Source organism: Hippichthys cyanospilos, chromosome 17, assembly GCF_059441005.1.
Source record: "Hippichthys cyanospilos isolate Australia breed blue-spotted pipefish chromosome 17, RoL_Hcya_1.0, whole genome shotgun sequence".
In the NCBI taxonomy this organism is placed as follows: domain Eukaryota; kingdom Metazoa; phylum Chordata; class Actinopteri; order Syngnathiformes; family Syngnathidae; genus Hippichthys; species Hippichthys cyanospilos.
The window spans coordinates 5,902,501-5,922,816 of NC_142385.1; the positions used below are offsets into that span (position 1 = coordinate 5,902,501).

The 20,316-nt window shown below is 35.9% G+C and overlaps 2 protein-coding genes across 3 annotated transcripts in view; one reads left to right on the forward strand and one right to left on the reverse strand.

Annotated features, from left to right (window-relative positions):
• slc39a11 (solute carrier family 39, member 11) overlaps positions 1 to 1,994 on the reverse strand; it is a 77,396-nt gene extending 75,402 nt beyond the window's left edge. For both annotated transcript variants that reach the window (XM_088439519.1, XM_088439518.1), the window contains exon 1: positions 1,967 to 1,994. The gene's annotated coding sequence lies outside the window, so the exon portion shown is untranslated. The remainder of the gene's footprint in view (positions 1 to 1,966) is intronic.
• A 6,910-nt stretch (positions 1,995 to 8,904) lies between these two features.
• Positions 8,905 to 11,014, forward strand: LOC148409331 (somatostatin receptor type 5). Its single transcript, XM_088439095.1, has one exon. It carries the CDS (start codon positions 9,111 to 9,113, stop codon positions 10,101 to 10,103), a length of 993 nt encoding a protein of 330 aa, XP_088295221.1. The 5' UTR covers positions 8,905 to 9,110; the 3' UTR covers positions 10,104 to 11,014.
• Positions 11,015 to 20,316: the final 9,302 nt, after the last annotated feature.

The following is a 20,316-nucleotide window of genomic DNA, read 5'->3' on the forward strand; positions in this document are numbered from 1 at the left end:
AAGATTATTCTGCCCTTCAAAAGTGCAGTACTACCTTTGATGTTTTAGATTTGTACATAGACTTAGAGCACACTCTTTCTGGTTACTTCGAAATATTGTTTTTCTCAGTAGACGTCAGTTCTCCAATGTAGTAGCACGCAAAGACCACAGGTTAATGTTCGAGGATTGCTCATTTTATTTTGTTTTGCTTTGCACGGGAATTGTTCGTAATTACACAAGTTGTCAAAATGATGCCACTGTTCATCTGTTTTGTTTATCGTTAGAGACATTGGAAATAAGAGTATTTTTTGGTTGTGCAACTTGTTTGTTAGCTCGAGAGGTGCTATGTATCATTGTGTGTCCGTATGTGTTTGATATAGAGTATACAGTATATATTTTATCGTATTTATAATATTATGAGTGTATATATTATTTATGTGCAGTGTGTGCAATGTTCACTATATTAATCTATTAATTAAACAATGGGACACAGAATGCTGTTAAAGAGAGGATGTTGCAGTTGGTAGACGATTTTAAAAAATAGATATAAACAAAAATTAAAACACTCATATACCATATGTTTGCATAAATATCTGATGTTATGACCTGCGGCTTATAGTCCAGTGCGGCTTATCGGTGGCAAAAGATGTTTTTTAGGCAATTTTTGCTGCTGCGGCTTAAATAAAGGTGCAGCTTATACAGTACCCGGAAAATACGGTAATCCCATTTGTACAAGGCCAAAGAAAATTATACAATGTATAATGCCGGAACCATGACTGTCGTCGGGAAGCGCGGGGGTGATAACCATCCTACAGGTATTTTTTTTCTTTAAAACACTGATAACCAGGCCCTCTATTGTTCTGAGTTGGAAACAAGTGGTAATTTTTGACATCTTTTTTTAGTCTTTAAAATGGCTCAACTTCTTTAAATCTTAACAGATCGAAATTGTGTAAACAGTTTGCCTCTTGTTTCCAAGTGTTGATTAGTGGAAGTTGTCTTGCAACAAATGTTAAAAAAAAAAAAAAGTCAGATACCTAGATATATGAAGCATGGAACGATGACTCAAGGAAAAATAAACTTTTCAGACTCCAGCACAGTTGTTACCCAGAGAAAACAAATAAGATGTTGGCCTGACTCACCTTAAATCAACATAGCTTAAAGCTTCGGGTTAGTCATCTATTTGTTTCTGCACAGAGTAAAACTGGAGGAGGTTGAACCCTGCTTGCGTTGAATTATAATATATTAGCCTGTTTTTGTTTGTTTGTTTTTTCATTTCCATGGGCAAACTAGTTTGAATTAGTCACTTTTCAATCATCTGATCATGGGGTATCATCGATGAGTCAAATAATCTGTTTTTCTTTCTTCTCTTTTAATAGGTTTTAAATTGTGTTCTTTCAGTGCTGATTTCAACAATGAATCACGCAGTAAACATCATTGACAATCAAATCAACGGTAACAGGTCAAAAACCAAAGTATATGTCATACACAGATGCATGTTTATTGCAAAATTAAGCCAAAAAGATTGTCGGTGAAATAACTCTCTTTATAAACTAGGATCTTGTCAAAAAAGGAGCATCCAAAAAGCGCAACCATTTGCTTCAATCATTCAACATTTCTTCATCTGATATGCAGATATTCTTACTTTTCCCTTCAGAGAGATAGTTGATCACATCTAAACATCTCATTCATTTCTTCTCTTGCAAACCACCACAAGTTATTCAATGATTTAAGAATGCAGTCCGTCGCAAAAGCGCACGTGTATCATGCATGGTTTCATAATTAGTTTCATAATTCGTTGCAGGTAGAAGAATAATAAAATATTAGGTACTAATAAGTCAATGTATACATAGCGTCACTCCACTATGTAGTATTATCATTCAAAACTCGAAATACTCAAACTTTTGACATTAAGCAATTGCAGCAAAACGTATGCTATAGCTCTAAAATACATTCATGCTATTTGTGTTTTAAAATTCACTCATCTCACCTGCTGGCTTCAGATATTACTTCTTCTACTTTCAATGTATTTACTTCCTACTTCCCGGTACACGTGTCGATGACATTGTAGCCCCGCCCTTGAATGTATTTGATTCGCCAAAGGCATGTGACGTTCAACTAGATGACGCCCAACTTTTAAAGAAACACGACAGTTTTAAGAGAGAGTTAATATACCGTTAATTGAATATTAAACATAATATAATACATAATATAAAGTATGTACTTGAATATACATTCCCTCTTATTTAGAAATTATAAAGAGCAAAAAGTATAATTTATCATTCTTACATATTTATATGATTTGTTTGCAGAATGCCCAAAACCTCAATAATTATTAGTAAATATAATACCTCCCTTTCTCGGAAATTGATTGACTGATCATTTTAATTGAAAATACAACAAATTCCATCAAAATGAGAAAATCTGAATACAATTTGAATGTTTATTGTTTTAGTACAATGTATATGTTTGAGAGGTGTATAGGAGGAAGTTTAAAACATCCAGTCATAAAGCCTTGATGTGCAAGTGAAATATTCATGTAGTATATAGCCCAAATAAAAGGATTAAAAATTATATCTGTCATTAATGAAGAATGAAGGATGAGAGAAGAATGGAAGATTCCGTGCAACTGCTCAGTTCTGATTGATATATATTTGTTGTATATTTCTCAACCTCTTTTTGAACATAGCAAGTGATTCACACCTCTCAATTTGATCTCATGATTATTCCGTGTATTAAATTAATGCAATAATTAAATTATATTTTTTGAAACTGTGCCTCCATTTGTTAGGGGTATCAAGGGGAAGTGGATGTTGGGTATGTGGATTATTGTGAAATGAAGTCCAGGCTTCAAAATGTTCCATGTAATATCTGATCCAAATGTAGTCTTCACACCTTTTGCCTTGATCTTACCATGATTTTTTTTTTCAGTGGATTTTTGTACTTGGTGGATTTATGATCAACTGTGCAAAAAAGATGATTCAAAGAATTGGTCCCAATTATGTCAGGAACTGACATAAAACAACTTATTTATCATTGATAGTTGGGATGCCTGCTGATTCATTTAAATTCAACATCAAACCCAGTCACTACAGCATTTTGGATGGTCTCCTTTGATATTGCAAGCAATCCACTATTAAAATTTCATTTCCCCTTAGGGGGACAAAGAAATGGTTTCAAACCGAGAAAGTTTGAGTTGAACCAGTTGATTGGTGTGTGTTGATACATTTAAATTACATCCCTTGTATATGGCCTTTATGGCCAATCCTAACCTTTGAGGAAAGTTTTAATTACCAAGCGCACCCAGTCCATTCAAATCTGGCTAGAATATTAAAATTTGTTCAAATACAGATGTTGTCTTCAGAAATTTTAATTTCAGGAGGATTTTCATCTGTCCCTCCTAATTTGAATGTCCTTTATTTTTGGCAAATGAAAGCATAAATTTAAATGTTGTTTTTTTGTTTTTTTTTTGTTTTGTTGCTTTAATGGCAGCTGCAAATTGTTTCGCTGGACATTTGTGTTTCACAAATAAAGAAATCAGGGATTAATTTGGGGATTTAGAAGCTGCACCAATATTTTCCTTTTCATTGTTTGATGATTTTTGTTGGATTTGATGGAAATCTGTAAACAATATTATGATCTATTGACCATTTACACAGATGATTCCTCTTCAGTTTAATGACCTCTAACTTGCCCCCTGGGTCTGCAAAATATACAGTTTACAGAAAGAGATTTGCTCCAGATGGTGTGCTTTATTTTCATGCCCAGTGCAAGTCTGGGGCATAGTGGCATGTAAATCGTCGCAGGGACAGGCTGGACTTTGCTTTGGTATTTTTGCAAGTGCAAGGTGGAGGCAAATAAAGTTACACCAGATTGCATTCAGGCTAAACGCTTTGAACTTCATTAGTCTTTTAGATAGTAGCCATAGAACTAGCAGATCAAAATTTAGTTTAGCTGCAGCTTTTACCAAACACATTTGTCCTTTAGGAAGCTAAAAAAAATATATACGTCATTGCACTTGGAAAATATATTCTATGCTAATCATTACACTGATGTAACTGTTGTTTCCAGAGAGGAAAAGAAAGAAGACATTGTTCTTGTATGATATTGTATCATTACTTTGCTTGAAGACAAAACAAGATGTCTATAGGTGCCGGGGGCCGACAGGTGCTTGAGATAAATAACAGCATGTGTTCGTAGATTTGTGCACACGTGCATGTGTGAGACCTTGCTTTGAATAGAAAATGGCAGACATTACAGCACTTATTATTGTTATTATTATTATTATTATTATGGTAGTGCATTTATTTGAACAATTCATTTGATGCAAATGTTTATTAAATTGTATGTCTCATTTTTCTCATTGTTCTAGCTCTACTCATGATGTGCAGTGAGGCTAATTGTTGGTGAGGCAGGTGGCATTGGAGTCTGGTTGGAAAAAAAAAAAAGATGTGCCAAACAGAGTGATGTATTTGCCATTTAATTAGAAGCCAGACTCAGTTTGAAAAGAGCAGGCTATTTTTTGACCTGATCTTTGAACCAGGGTTTTCCCTGTTTTTTGAGTACCAGTATATATTATTTCAAATAGGATTCAAGTATTAAGATTTGTTTTAAGAAGTGTTACATATAATTAATTTGCTTTCATTTTGGTGCACAATTATAAACAAACTGCTGCTGCACGCAATATTACAAATAAAATAACACAAAAATCACTATAAATAACATTTAGTCACTAATCTTACACTTTTTTTAAAAAATTCTTTTGTTCAGCAGACATGAACAAATACCTCCAAATCAGATTTCAGCGCTAAAGACTTTACACTGGCCCTCGGGCAACTGTGGAAACTTAATTATTTAAAATGTTGCTAATGGCCAACAAATTACTTTTGCGTTGTGAATATGTTAAGGAAATGCTAATTGAGTATAAACCCACTAGGATCATGAGGTATATATATATATATATATATATATATATATATATATATATATATATATATATATATATATATATATATATATATATATATATATATATATATATATATATATATATATAGAGAGAGAGAGAGAGAGAGAGAGAGAGAGAGAGAGAGAGAGAGAAAGAGAGAGAGAGAGAGATTATATTCCCCAATTGAGCAAATAATAAAGGAGGCAATAAAACAAAAACAGTATAAGAGATAAAAGGGCAATAATAATGAAGCAATAGTATATGAATAGACTCTGAGCATATTATAGAGTAGATGAAGTAGAAGTATGTCCCTTCTATAAATGCTATTAAATCCAGATTTTAAGCTATGTTTTGTTTTCACATTTGTTTGATTAAGGTCTATTGCAAACTTTAAAAGTGTTCCCTATCAGGTCTTTTCATTAATTTCAGACAGCTACTTTTTATTTCAAACATCTTCTTTTAGCTCTTCAGCTATCCTGTTTGTAAATGCTATTAGCACGGCTGGGTTTGGATGTAATTCATCACTTTCAGTTGCCCTGTGTATGAAATGTGCTTGATACAGTAAAAGTTGCCTTTCTTTTCCTTTTTGCATTCACATTAGCAAACAAACCAAGCAATGAATGACAAAGTTGTCCTTGATTTTGAGGAGGAGGATGTTGATGAAGTCCAGTAGGTGTCCTTTGAGAGGATGGAATTGGGCGTGTCGGAGGGTTAATCAAGCCCCCACACTTTTATCCGCCTGTCTTCTTTCACACAGAACCCAGCGAAGCGCGACATTGCTGTGTCTTTGTGCAAGATCACAGAGTGACGCAAATTCCCCTCAAACTGAATAATCAAATGCGTGGCAGCGTCACTCACAGCATCAGCCGTGACGTAGAAAATACTTGTTGGGCAACAACTGCCTGCAATACAAAAAGAAAGGAAGAAAAGTGAGTCTTGGGGTTCAACACTCACAAAATTCCCTTTCATTTATCTACTTTTATTGAATGTGGAAGCATGGAGATTCCTAATCTGGAGTAAAAAGTCTATTGGAACTGATTGTTGGAATTGTGTGAATGCATTGTCAAATATAAGGGGTCAGAATTGTAGCAAAATATTCACAAATGCGTATTTCAATTCACAAATGCGTATTTCAATTTAGAAATGTGTAACCAAAGTCATAAATGTATACCGAAAGTCACAAATGTGAAACGAGAGCCACAAATGTGCAAGGAGAACCACAACAGCGTGACTGAAGTCACAAATGTGTAACTAGTCACAAATGCACAACAAAAATTAGAAATGCCTAACGAGAGTTAAAAATACAGAAATGCATATATATATTTTATAATATGATCCAACATCTTTTCATTTTAATATACCTGTCTATATGTTTAAACATATAGTTAGAATATTTTAATAATGGCAACGTTATTCTAATAATAATATTGGATGTGCTACGCTTCTGTAATCAAGCTCCTATTTATTAGAGGTGTGTGATACTTGAGATTTGCTGTAACGATCAATAACAAGTAAATACTGGTCCCAGTATCACTGACACTGATACCAAGTACTTTTAGGTTTATTAAATACATTTTTTTTTCTTATTCTAATTTATATTCAAACCGTAGCCCTGCGCTACTAGGTTCAGAAAAGCCAGACTCAGAGACAGCTTGTTCCTCAGAGCTATTAATGCTCTGAATAGCAACAAAACAATAACAAAAATAAAAAAAGAATTAAATTCAGATTTCCTCTCATTTAAAGCCATCCATTTCCTTCCATTCTCTCTAGCTGCTTATCCTCATTATGGTTAGTGCCTTGCTGGTGACTAATTCCATACTATTTATTCCATTTATTTCTCATATTTATTTGAGATGCACCAGTCGGAGCAACGCTCACAATTTTGTTGTGCACCTGCTGTATGATGATTCTATTCTATTCTATTCTATTCTATTCTATTCTATTCTATTCTAAATCATTTGTACAATTAATGACATATTTTTAACTCTTTTTCCTTTTTTTTTTACTTATGTTTTTTACCTTCTAGTTACCTTCCATTCTTTAATATTAATATTCTACAATTACCATGAATAAAATGAAACCAAACAAATGAATAGGTGGGGGGGCTGGAGATTAGAAAAAAACAGGTATACACTCAGGCAAACCTGAAAAGAGAATTAAAAATATGTAAATATGAATAAACTATGCTCCAAAATGGTATCAAACATTACTGAAAATACAAATTAATATAATTATGGCATGGCGGGTTATCAAGTGTGTCTCATGCGCATGCACTACAAAGTGATTTCCTGAGGGATCCATGAAAATGAATAAACATAAATGATTGAGACTCACTCTTTGGTATCATTCCTATCAGTACTTGGATCAATCTTCATAGCCTTACAATTCAGTGTTGACAAACCTACAGAACAGAGGCAGTGGGAAAAGACAGCTTTGATGTGAATATTTACACACTTACTAAATGAAAAGTAGTGCCACGAGGGGTTCTCATTTTCCATTCCTATGGCGGTAACATAATTAATATGTAAATAGGAACACACTGCAGTGTCTAATCTATAACAGTTAAAATTGTAATTCTAATAAATATTTGCATGGAAAACACATTTAGGAAGTGACACGTTTAGGCAGGAAATGTCTCACTGTATGACATTTGTAAACCACAGACCCCATGTTAACAATTAAAACACATTTTGTAATAAAAAAAAATAAAATATGTGCATCCTTAAATATTTCCAAAATTCACAGGTCAATCTGAAATGTGTTTTTCCACTTTTTCTATGAACTGTATAAATACACTTGAAGAGTATATAATTAATATGCCGTGATTTTTTTATTCATTTTTTTCTGATCTGATTATGATTCTATTTTAAAAAATTGCGAGGTGGGAGCCCAAACCGAAAGAAATGGAGATTTTAGCCTTTGATTAATAAACCAGACTTTAATCTCAGTGTTTGCCGGTGTGTTCCTTTGCTGCTCTAAAAGAATGAGGAGATGAATGCCAGAATGACACCACAGTGAAATATTGCCCATGAAATATGAAGCACCTCTGCGGTGTTTTGCGGGATGATTAATAGGGGATGTAGAGGTGGGCCACATTGTATGAAGTGTTGGCAGCAAGGCCCGCAGCCTAATCAGCCTCAACTACAAAGGCATTTTTTTTCCCCCTCTGTTAACTGGAAGTTGTTGCCAGATTGGAAATATGTCTCCATAAATCTTCTGATGAATGAGCCCCGAGACGATTTAGAGAAGTGTTAAGTGTCTTTGGAATCACATCACATTCTGGATAAACACTTACAGCATGGGAAATAATTGGCTGGCTTGGTTATTTTGTGGATTTTAGACGCTCCGGAGGGTTTCTGGGGGTATTCCAGCAATGCGTGTCAGAGTGGCAACAGGATGGAGGTCATCGCTCATCCATAGTCTTTAATCTTAGCCGCCACCCCCTTTTACCCTTTACGTCCCCCGCTTGTGCCATCCTCGTTTCTCTTCTTTCTATAACATCCCCCGAGCAGGCGGCAACAAAACAGCATCCCGTGTCAAATGTCACAACAACGAACGGTCCTGAGAAAATAAACCTGAGACATTTCTTTCCTCTGTGGAGATTTACTTGAGTGAGCGAGTGATGGTATCTGACCCCCCAGTCCCAACTATGAGCATAAGGGGTGGAGTGCGTGGAGACATAATAGATAGAAGGGAGGGGTATGTGTGAAGTAAACAGAAGCAGAGGGAGGAGAAGGGGGGAAAAAAGTTATGAAAACAAGAGTATGGGAGCAGATGGGGTTTACCTTGGAAACAAGCAGAGAACCTTTTTTAGGGGGGCTCAGGAGGGGCTTTAGCCAAGCTGGACTTTATCATAGCCTCTGGAGACTGATGAACAAGGGGGTGGACGAGTTCCACAGCAGCACTCGTCACACACCGTGGGGGGAAGAGATATAAAAAGGGCTCCCTGGGAGAACGCGCGGCCAGTAAAGCATCCGTCGTTGTTCGTTTGAAGGGTGTTCAAGCGTAGGCCCATGGGTGCTGCAGAGAAGCGAAGGACTTTGACATTTCTTTTCATTCAACAAATTAAAGCATTGAGCGGAAGAGGGGATGCTTAAAAGTAGCCATAAATTCTTTTGAACTTTTTGGGGGGGTTGTTCATTTCCATCTGAGTACTTTCTATTTTGAGAAGCGAGTTTCAAGCAGAATGGAAGTGGACATAAACAACTGGACTTATGTGGATGAGCACTTTGACTTCAATGAGCGTTTTGATGGGTTCGGTGTCTTCATGGCCATTCTCTACCTTGTGGTGTGCATCATGGGACTCACTGGGAACTCTTTGGTCATCGTTGCCATTTTGAAATTGGACAAAATGTCATCAGCCACTACGGTGTACATTTTCAACTTGGCGCTTGCCGACGGGCTCTTCATGGTGGGGCTCCCGTTCATCGCAAGTCAAAACTTTCTGAGCCGCTGGTTGTTTGGGGACGTGGCGTGCAAAGTGGTGATGGTGCTTGATGGAATCAACCAGTTCACCAGCGTCTTCTGTCTGACGGTGATGAGCGTCGACCGCTACATGGCGCTGGCCAATCCGCTGAGGTTCGCCTCCTGGAGGACACCACGCTGTGCCAAGATTGTCTCGGCCTTTCTGTGGCTTTTCTCCATCCTCACCATCCTTCCCATGGCACTTCACTTCTCGGCGGATCAAGGCCTGTGCATACCGGACCTCGTTTCGGAAATGTGGTGGCTGGGCATCCTGTCTTACACCTTCATTTTGGGATTCGCGTTGCCGTTCACCATCATGACGGTTTCGTACACGGCCTTGCTGCTCACCATGAGGTCGCAGCGACTCCAGGTTTCCGTGCCTGACAATCACCGACCGGAGCGACAGGTCACCAAAATGGTAGTCGCCGTGGTTGTCGTGTTTGCTATGTGCTGGCTGCCGTTTTACACCATCAACTTCTGCTCCACGTATCAAACCAACCTTGCCTTTGCTCGGGTGTTCGAGTTCCTGGTCTTGCTGTCATACTCGTGGAGCTGCGCCAATCCCATCCTCTACACCTGCCTATCGGACACCTTCAGGAGGTACTTCCGGGCCCTCCTCTGTTCGAGCGCCAAGTCTTCTCCCAGCCTGCAATGCAACACCGAGCGCTATGACCTAAATGTCACAGGAGTGCAGGACGTAGCCATTGTTGCATAGAAAAACAATGCGCCAATTTTTTCATGTGCAATTTTACACACATTTGAATTATATAAAAACATTTTTAAAAGTCTTATTTTCCTCCAAGAAAGAAGCTGTGCAATTTCTTGTTTTGTTGGCAATATGAAACGATATTTTAATTGTGTCCATAGACATTCGTGAATCTTAGTTGGCTCACACGGCAAATTAATCTGCAGCATGTAGATTCTGTCATTGTTTGTTTTGCATTTTATGATGGATTTTTATGCACAGGACTTACAGCACTGTTTCAGATACAGACTTGTTTTTTATTGGTTCCATAAATAAAATTCAATGGAGTCTTTTTAAGGAAATTCAAAAATATGGACAAACTATTCAAATGTGACTTTGAGGACTATATAATCCTTCCCTGAGCTCTGTTTGATTCCGGCTCATGTAATCTGCTTCATAAAAATTCTTCTCATAATTCCATCCACTGGGGGCAGCGCATTCTGCTGCGTCTCCTGTTATACTGCATTTTTTGGTGACAGCTGGTGTGTAAACAAATGAAAGCAACCCAGATGCTCTAAGCCAAAGTGGCAACGAGAATTGAGAACTCACAATTCTTGCATGCACACTCAGAAAGTTGTCTAGTTGTGATGAGAGAACCTGCGAGAACTGAAAGTATTAAGCACAGGGAAATATTTGACAAAGAGGAATACAAAGTGTGTAGGCTACTATATGACTGAAAATAAATATGTGAGTGACAATCTGTAATATTTGAAGGATAATTCTGATGTGATGTTTGTGATTGTTATCAGGTCAAATGTGATTTTTATTGCTATGTGAATAAATATGGGATTTTTATTCACAATAACGTCACACATTAGAATTTTTCTCAAACTGTTGTGCTTTCAAATATTCTGTAAATAAAGACTGTTTCTTGCAAAGCACCCCGAAGATGATCAGGCTGTCATTTCATTTAAAAAATGTGTTAAACCAAGGAAGCATATAGCCCATACACAATGAAACTCAGTGCAACACATAATGAAATAATTTAAAAGACAAACAAAGTACAAGACATCTACAAGCAATTAAATAATGAATTGAAGACATTTAGAAAAAAAGTTATGAAAGAAAATATTTGAAACAATTCCTGAAGTGTTCTAAAGGACTCTAAAATCAGTTGGGTCACAAAAACACAACATTTTGGGTGATTACTGGTAATTGGATCCAAATAAGGCAAACATTGGCCAAATAAGTCACTCACAAAACATCTAAAACTTTAGATTGTTTTGTTGGTTGGTCATATCTACCTAAATGTTTTTTGGGGGTGGGACTATTTTATTTATCAACCCCAACTCATTTATTAAGTGTAACTTATTAGTGTGAATATAAACAAAAAGTTTGAGTTGGTGCCTTTTGACCCAATTTGGGCTCATTTTTCACTTTTTTTAAGTGTAGGTAAGGGTGAACAAAACATCAAATTCAACCAGTATTTAAAGCATTAGTTGAATAGCTGACTGTAAACTGTAGGAAGATTCGTACTGTACTGTAAAAATTATGCATGTAGTAATAAAAAATTGATTACTCTGTGTACTTAAAAAGTGGTGGCATAAGATCCTTTTTACTCTAGAGCAGTGCTTCTCAAATAGTGAGGCAGCCACCCTGGGGGGCACAAGGTGATACCAGGTGTTTTTATGGTGATACCAAAATGTTTTTTCTTATCCGGGGTTTAACAAAATATAATTGAGAAACACTGCTCTAAAGAAAAAAGGGGAGGAGCCAAGTGTATTTTAATTAGTGTTTCCAAAAAGACTCACTTACCTCAGTCATGGTCACTAGACTAAGGCAAAACCTTGTTCCTCCATCTTTTGCCGGAATGTTATCAAAATACATCTATTATTTAATTATGTGATCACATCTTAAGATGGATGAAATTCCAACACATATTTAATTGAAATTAAATGCATTATGGAATCTTATTTGAAATATAAATTGCCTTTGGTGGTAGCAATTCTTGCTACTTTTCCTAACAGGTGATTTGGTTGCACCATGTCGTCCATTTATAATCAAGACTGACAACAGTACAGCTGCATTGATTTGGACCTCTAAAGCCATCATTACAAGGACAAGCAGGCTGCAGGTCTTCATCATCATCTGCTCTTGTACTTACCCTATTACACTTTGTTAATTTAAAATTCTATGAGCCGAGACCCACTTGCATAGAGCCGATTAGTCTTTAAAGCAACAGTAAACCTTTCTTCCACATCTCAAAGACCACCAAGAGATGACAATAAGAAGAGTTTCACTGACATTAAACGAGGAGGCCAAGTGCAGCCGCATGCATTTGGAAGTTTATTTCATGTAAAAGCTGCTTTTCAGAGGCTTTCTACCAAGATAATTACCTCTAGTGTATTCATGCACGATGGCACAATATTTTGGGGGGATATGAATAAAATACTCGCCTATTGTTATGGTTTAACTATTTATGCCATCTCTGTAATGAATCCTATTACAGTATGACACTACTCTTAAAATATGCATAAAGCGTGCTTATTTGCATTTGATCAAAGATTCTTTTTTTTCTTCCAATTTCAGGGAAATGGTAAAGGTCCACAACAGTGGTGAATCTCTGCATTAAAAAAATGTGTGTGTGTAGACACACATTTTATATAGACATTATTATATATATATATATATATATATATATATATATATATATATATATATATATATATATATATATATATATATATATATATATATATTTTATATATATTATATATATATTTTTTATATTTTTATATATATATATATATATATATATATATATATATTTTTTTTTTTTTTTTTTCCAGTTTTTTACCCCACTGTACCTTTCACTCACTCAGCAAAGCAAATGATATAGTAAAAAGTTGGAACAAGAAAAAAACGCTAACATTTCATAAGGCTATTGGTGTCACAAATTTGACCGGAACAAACAGGAAGTGAACCCCGGAATACATTGAAGGCAGCTTTGAAGTTATAAGAAGGTTTATTAAAAAAAAGTAGAAATTCAAGAAAGCAAAAGTACAACTCAGGAACAAAATTGGGATTCAAAGTACAAATTAAAGATACATGACAAAAGCGCATGTAACTGACCGTGATCAGGGGCGGAACCAGCAGGTGAAGCTGTGCTAAGGGAATGTCAACAAAACAATCAGTCAAGGCATATAAGGGAGTCAATTGTTTCAATCAGAAATTAAGAAAAAAGATGACTTCTGGAAAGCACTATGAAGAATGGAAAAAAATACCTCTTGATTACATTAAAAGATTGTTTGGATCAATGCCAAGATGAATCAAGCATTTAAGAGTATATAATTGATTCAATTAAATGTTAAACTTAGGTTTTTTAATCAAAATGCAAGCAAAAACCTTAAAATAGCATACATTTCACCATTTGTCCTTCTGCCTTGCAAAGCAGGGTGGAGTAGATCATAAAGATTTTATGCACATCTATAAATTGACGTAGAAATCATTGTTAATCAAATCATTTTGAATCAAACTAAATTTTGTATAACCAAAATCAATTGTGAATAAAATCATTGACCCCAAATTCTGAAATAATCAGATCATAAGACAGTCAAAGCTTTTCACCCATACATGCTCTGGATTAACTGCTTTATAGCAGGTTTACTTACACGTTTTTTCAATATAATGTTCGAATGTTTTTGTAAGTGCTTTAAATATTGTTTGCAATTTAACATTGCAAACAACTATAACTTTGCATTTAACAACCCTGAGTTGGTGAGTTGTGTTTTGGCTCTTCCATCCAATGTGCGCTTTATAGCATATGGATAAACCCAGGTGACAGGGATAATTTTTCACTTCCAATGAAGAACGGGGCAGATGTGTGGGCGTGTTTCAAGTTGTATAAGATTGCAGATGGGAAATTGATTAAAAGTAATTACGTATGCAGAGAATGTAGACAAAGGGTGGGGTTCAAGCCATGTCACTGGCATGTACTGTATCACTGTTATATGCATGAAAATTCATTTGTGTTACTGCTGATTACATCTTTTAACGATCAACAAGTGCATGGCTTTTTTTTTTGGTATTCAAATCACTCTCACATTCACACCGAAGGACAATTTAGAATCTAATGGGTGTTTTTGGAACTTAAGAGGAAAGTCTGTAGTGCTGAGTGTCAGCCTCGCTAAGGTTGATCGAACAAGGTTGATGCAAAGAGTTTAATCTCTTGACAGAAAAGCACATCAAGACAGTTTGTGTTCCATCAATCACCTCTGATTAAATCTGTTTATCAGGGATAAAATGCCCTATTGCAAAGCTTCACATTGCTGAAATGTGTTGACAGGTGTGTGCTGGTCCTAATTACAATTATGGATCCCCCAATTCAGTTCACTGCAGCATTGTGAGCGCTATTTGTGTAATAAGAACCAGATGCAAAGTATCTGAGGTGTGTGAGCAAAGAGGAATATTGATGAGGTGCATGGGAGAGGATGACTTAGTCAGATGTGAATCTTAGTGTGTAGAAATACTCCACGTTGCCTATAATATGATCAGAGAAACAGAATTAAAGGTCAAAGTTAATTTCCATAATCCTCGAGCTTTAAGACTTTCTTTGAGCCAGTGTTTCGATTTCCTCCTCCTCTTCCCGCCATGCTTGCGCCATAATTCCCTAAATCTGCTTTGTCATTTTTTCAATTCAACAGTCACATTGTGTAATGTGCTGCTGACAGACGACTCGACCATAAAATTTTAAAAAGTCTGGCTCTGTGCTGTGTTGTAAAGTACGAGGATAAAGGATAATGCCAGTAATAAGAATCCAATTCATGATTTGTCCTTTACGGTTGTTTATTTTCGATTACTTTCTCAGCTGCTTAATACAGAAGATGTTGGCTCTTTTCATGTGCTTTTCCTTTTAAATGAATGATAAAACAACATTTAAAATCAAGTTTCTTCGAGGTCACAGGCTTGTTGGTACTCATCCCAACTGGCTTCGGGCAGTAAGTGGGGAACACCCTGAAAGTTGCCAGCCAATTGCAGGGCACACAGAGCCAAAAAACTATTTATGTACCCAATCACATCTCAGGAAAATTTAGTATGTCCAATACACCTGCAATGCATGTTTTACGAGTGTGGAAGGAAGCTGATGCCCGGAGAGAACCCATGCAGGCTCGGGGAGAACATGCAAACTCCAAACAGGAAGGTCAGAGCGAGGTGGATTTGAACTCTGAAAACGGTTTGGTCCCCAGGACGTTTGGACGTTTGTGTGTGTGTGTATATATATATATATATATATATATATATATATATATATATATATATATATATATATATATATATATATATTGCAGGATATAACTGGAAAATTATGTGCTGCATGTATTAAAATTCCATTATATTATATATTATAATCTTTAAATCTTTCTTCTTTTAATTTGCTTGAACTTTCTAACTGACTGACTTTGAGTCATGCTGTTTTTTTTCCCAGACGTTACGAGGGGGACCCATTAAATCCTAATGATGCTGCATAGAAATAGCTGTGGCAAAAACAACAACATTAACAAATTGAATCTAGCTGAGGGAATTTTTCAGTATACTAAATTATTATTATCATTATTATTATTATCATTATGGGGTTGTGTCAAGTTCATGCTCTGTATGGAAAAGATACTCCGGATGTCCACCAAACACCAGATGGTTTGTTTCAGCAGGGAGTGTGTTCCTCCCTAAAAAATCCTAAATAATCTGTTCCCATCTCTTTTTAGGTTGTACTGAACTCAACAAGTCCCGTAATAGAGCAAATTCACTTAGTGATCCCATCAGCGCTATGAATGCAGATAAGATATGGGCTGCGCTAAGGGTTTAAGTGTGAGCTCATTTGTGTGCCAAAAGCATCAGGTGTTATTGGAGCTTGTCAGGAAAATGTCACAGGGTGCGCGTTTGATCAACAGTAGTATTGGAAAAAAAAAATCAAATATTGATCTAATATCTATATTTAGCCACAACATGCGCCTACCAGTTGACATTTACTTTAAAATTAATACATATTGACACACTACAGTGGACTCTACATATCATCCAGCATTTGGAAACCATTTTTTCTCTTGTCTTAAAAAAAAGAAATACAAAATTTACTTGATTGTCTATGTTTCATAAGTAACATATTTACATTTAGGGTTGCGTAGCGGAAAACAAGTGCTTAATGTGAAAGGGGGTTAGGAAATTGCATGCTCGCATATTCTAAATCTCCAGCATGCATGCCCTCTAAAGAACAAAACATAACCAATAAAACTTTAAATTAAACAACCGGGTCTATGTTTTTTCATCTACTTTTACGTTAGTGTTATATAAAAGTGGGCAAATTTTACATCATACCAATGCTCTTCTCAATTTTTTTCTATCCATGGCTTGGAAGCTTGGCAGGCTAAATATTTGTGGTAAAAAAAAAAAAAAATTTGAATACTGTGTCTTTTTTTTTTTTTTTTTAGAACAGAACATAGCCTGAACTCAATCACCATTTCACATGTATGGTGACACCTGAGTCATTTCAATGAGGATTCACATGTGGCGCTGAACACATTAGACCACCCGCCATGAAAACGAGAAGAGAATGTACAGCCTCACGAATGGTTCTAATATGACAATTTCACTGAGCTCTCAAAGTATTATTATATTTATCTTTTTTAGAATTCCGATTTGAAGAGTCTCACTGGACCTTTCGAGAAGCAAGAAATTTCACAACATTAAACCACAAAAAAAAAAATTCTTAAGTTCAGGAACACATATAAATGACTAATAAATAAATAATGCGACTCACAATATTTTTCCTATCTCCTTGAATAAACTGATATGTTTGAAAATTAATGGATTTAGAGGGAGTATCTGTAAGTTTACACACACGCTCATGGAAGCTTTAGAGACATTACGGTAAATGCAGCAATACACATTTCTCCTCCGGCTGTCCGTACCTATAACAGACATGGAAACCTCCAGAGTAGTGCCACACCCCGTGTAATTTAATTTCATGATAACTAGACCTACGATTATATTTAAAAAATACTGTTTGTCGTTAAGAAGATTCAAGATCCAATGTATTGCCGTATGAATAGTAATACTAAACAATAAAATCTTATTCTGTTCTCTTCCCCTAGCAGGCTGCATTCTACAATCGAGCACATGATTAAGTAGGCATTAAAACAGAAAAAAACACATTCATTTGCAAGTTTTTGAAATTTAAACAGTTTATACTAATGTAATGTATTCTTTTTTTAATGAAAAACTGTCTAAATTTTACATATTTTACATAATTTTACATAAACCTTGTTTAGAAGTCAACCCTCTCTTGTTTCTTCAATTCGGGTGAATTTTGCAAAAAATGCGAGTAAATGCCTAAACCTGACCTTGGTGGCTATAAAGATCGTGGCTTTCCAATGAAAACACATGGTGTGTGTTATTAAAATGCTGAAATTATGCTACTTTTGGAAGCATTTCTACATCGTATATCGAGTAAAATACTACTGCGGTTATTGGAGGAGGTGGTGGGGCGGAAACTAGACAAGACACATTGCGAGGCAATGTAAGTACATAGAAGCAAATGCTGAAACTAAAGTTGCAACAATAAAATAATTTGAAGTTTCAATGCTTTATTTTTTTGACACAGCTAAATATTGGTGAATTTGGTGAAAAGCCCTAAAATTCATTGTCACTATCTGACATGCCAAATAGGTTCTCCCATTGAACTCATGGACGTCCTACCTCCTCGGGTAGTCATCTTTGGACCCATCCGATTTATTTGAACTGGAGGTCTTCGGAGATGGTTTAATGATCATCTTACTTGGGATGTTCTTTATCCAAGTAACAACTGTTGTGAGATCAGAGTGTGGAAGGTTGCTCTTCACTGTTTCTCCTCCAACCTGCCGACAACCATGCCGACTTGTGCAAGCCCACTTGTAAGGGCTGAAGGAGACAAGTCAAGCCGTCTTTTTTTTTTTTTTTAATAACGCGTCAAAGTCCAAAATTATCCATGCAGCCACGTTGTTGACAACAAAGAGGCAATTAGGCGACACTTGACGAAATGTATTTTTTGCGATGGTCTGTGCAAATGCTCTCAAACGGATGCATACTATATTGAATTATAGATATACATAATCATTTTAAGCCTTGTAAATTACACGATATTACTTTCTTCACTTTCAAATTAATGTTATTCAAACACAGATATGTAAAAAAAAAAGGTCTGTTTTGAGTTATGCGGTTATAAGGGTTTAAGGGTTAGAAGCAGAAGCTAAATGTTTACAACTGCTTCTGTTTACCCTTTTTTAATTTTGTATATATATATATATATTATATATATATATATATATATATATATATATATATATATATATATATATATATATATATATATACATATATATATATATATATATATATATATATATATATATATATATATATATATATATATATATATATATATATATATATATATATATATATATATATATACATATAAACTAAACATTATCTAAATGAATTGTTGCCAGCCAATCACGTGGCACACCTAGACCACCAACAATTATTCACATTCACACCAAAGAACAATTTATAGTCTTTTGATGAGCTTAGCATGCATGTTTTTTTATATAGATTCCTGGAGGAAGCAGGGCACAAAGAGCTCAGGAAAAAGCAAAACACCTAACCAGAACCTTTGTTCCCTCAGCCTCTTATCTGATCAAAGTGAATTAATAATCCCTAAAGGTTTCGTTAAGTACTTAGTTGTTAGAAGATCAAGCGGAAATTAAAACAAAAAAAGAAAACAACAACAACAAAAAACTGGTTCATTATCAGAAAGTATTATACTAGTTTGTGCATCCGACCATAGTTATTCAGTAGAAGCCCTCATCTGTAATTCCAATCAGTCTCACTTTCAATTATTTTGAACTATGTAGCATTTGAAATAAATGATCTTAAATGGGTTACAACCAAAAGAGGACAAGACACCATCTTTTTCCTTGCAGCCAAAAACAGAGATATTTGTTTATTTTGCTCATGTGCCCTCAGTCTACAATCCTACTGTGATGTATTGCTCTCGTGAGAATAAACTGGTGATTACTTTACCACCCAAAGGCGAAAAAAAAAGACTTGATTTTACACAGATGTCAGTGTGATGAAATAACACGTAAAAGGCTGAAAATCTCTTGGGAATGCAATGTAGATATTTTATTCTGTCAGCCAAAAGCTCTGGGGCCATTTTTCTTGACAGTTTTTTTATGAAATCCAGCCAAGCATTCTGCTCATTATTCAATGGAACAGTATTTGACCAAAACATTTGTCACAGGTGTGGTAGGACTGTTGATTCTCTGTTCCAACCTTATGTTTAGATAGGAACTCAGTTATATGGTAGTGTTCTGCATTTTTTTCAAGACATATGTACGCTGAGCCTGATTTTCAAAAACAAACAGGTTCCAATGGCCAATAAAATGTTTTGAATCAAAAACGAGAGTTAGTCAAGTCAAATCAAGTCAAATCACCACAGTCTCAAAGGGCTTCGCCGGTGAATCATACAGAACATCACAAATACACAATGGCATCCCGTGAACAAAGTATCCCCAGAGGAAGGAAAAACTCAGAAACTGCATCTTGGGGAAAATGAGAGACCTTCAAAAGGGACCGCAGGTGGGAGGAGCCCCCTTCCAGGCTCAACAGGTTGCACTAGACGCCAAGTGCTAAAAATAACACATTGTGCCATATTAAACAGTAAGTGTCCAGTGCATAGACGCCTTCATGGCAGGCGATCGGGTAAGATCCTCTCAGTCTGGCCTCGTGGGTCCATCCTAACAAACCCCACATCGGTCGATTGGCGCAAATCTACATGACAGTATTCAATTCATCTCTCACCATCTATTCCTCTCTCCAAACCACGAGAAGGCTGCAGGAAGGAGAAGAAGGAAGCTGCAGTCAGACAGACTCATTAACTAAATGCTTGAGTGAAGAAATGTGTTTTCAGTCGGGATTTCAAGATTTCTACTGAGGTAGCTGCGCCAACCTCCATTTATAGAGCATTCCAGAGCACTAGCGGAAAATAGGAAGACATCCATAGTTTAATCTCGGAAAGGCAGACCTCCAGGTTACGGCACTTACGCGAATTTGTTTTTTCTAAAGGCATGTATTGTTGGGTATCCTCAGCATAGCAATGAAAAGAGTTGATTGGAGGAGAACCAAGATAGCAGACCTGATTCAGGTA

What these genes read in the sequence shown, in the direction of transcription:
- LOC148409331 (XM_088439095.1), top strand. Translation starts at nt 9,111, where the DNA reads ATGGAAGTGGACATAAACAACTGGACTTATGTGGATGAGCACTTTGAC.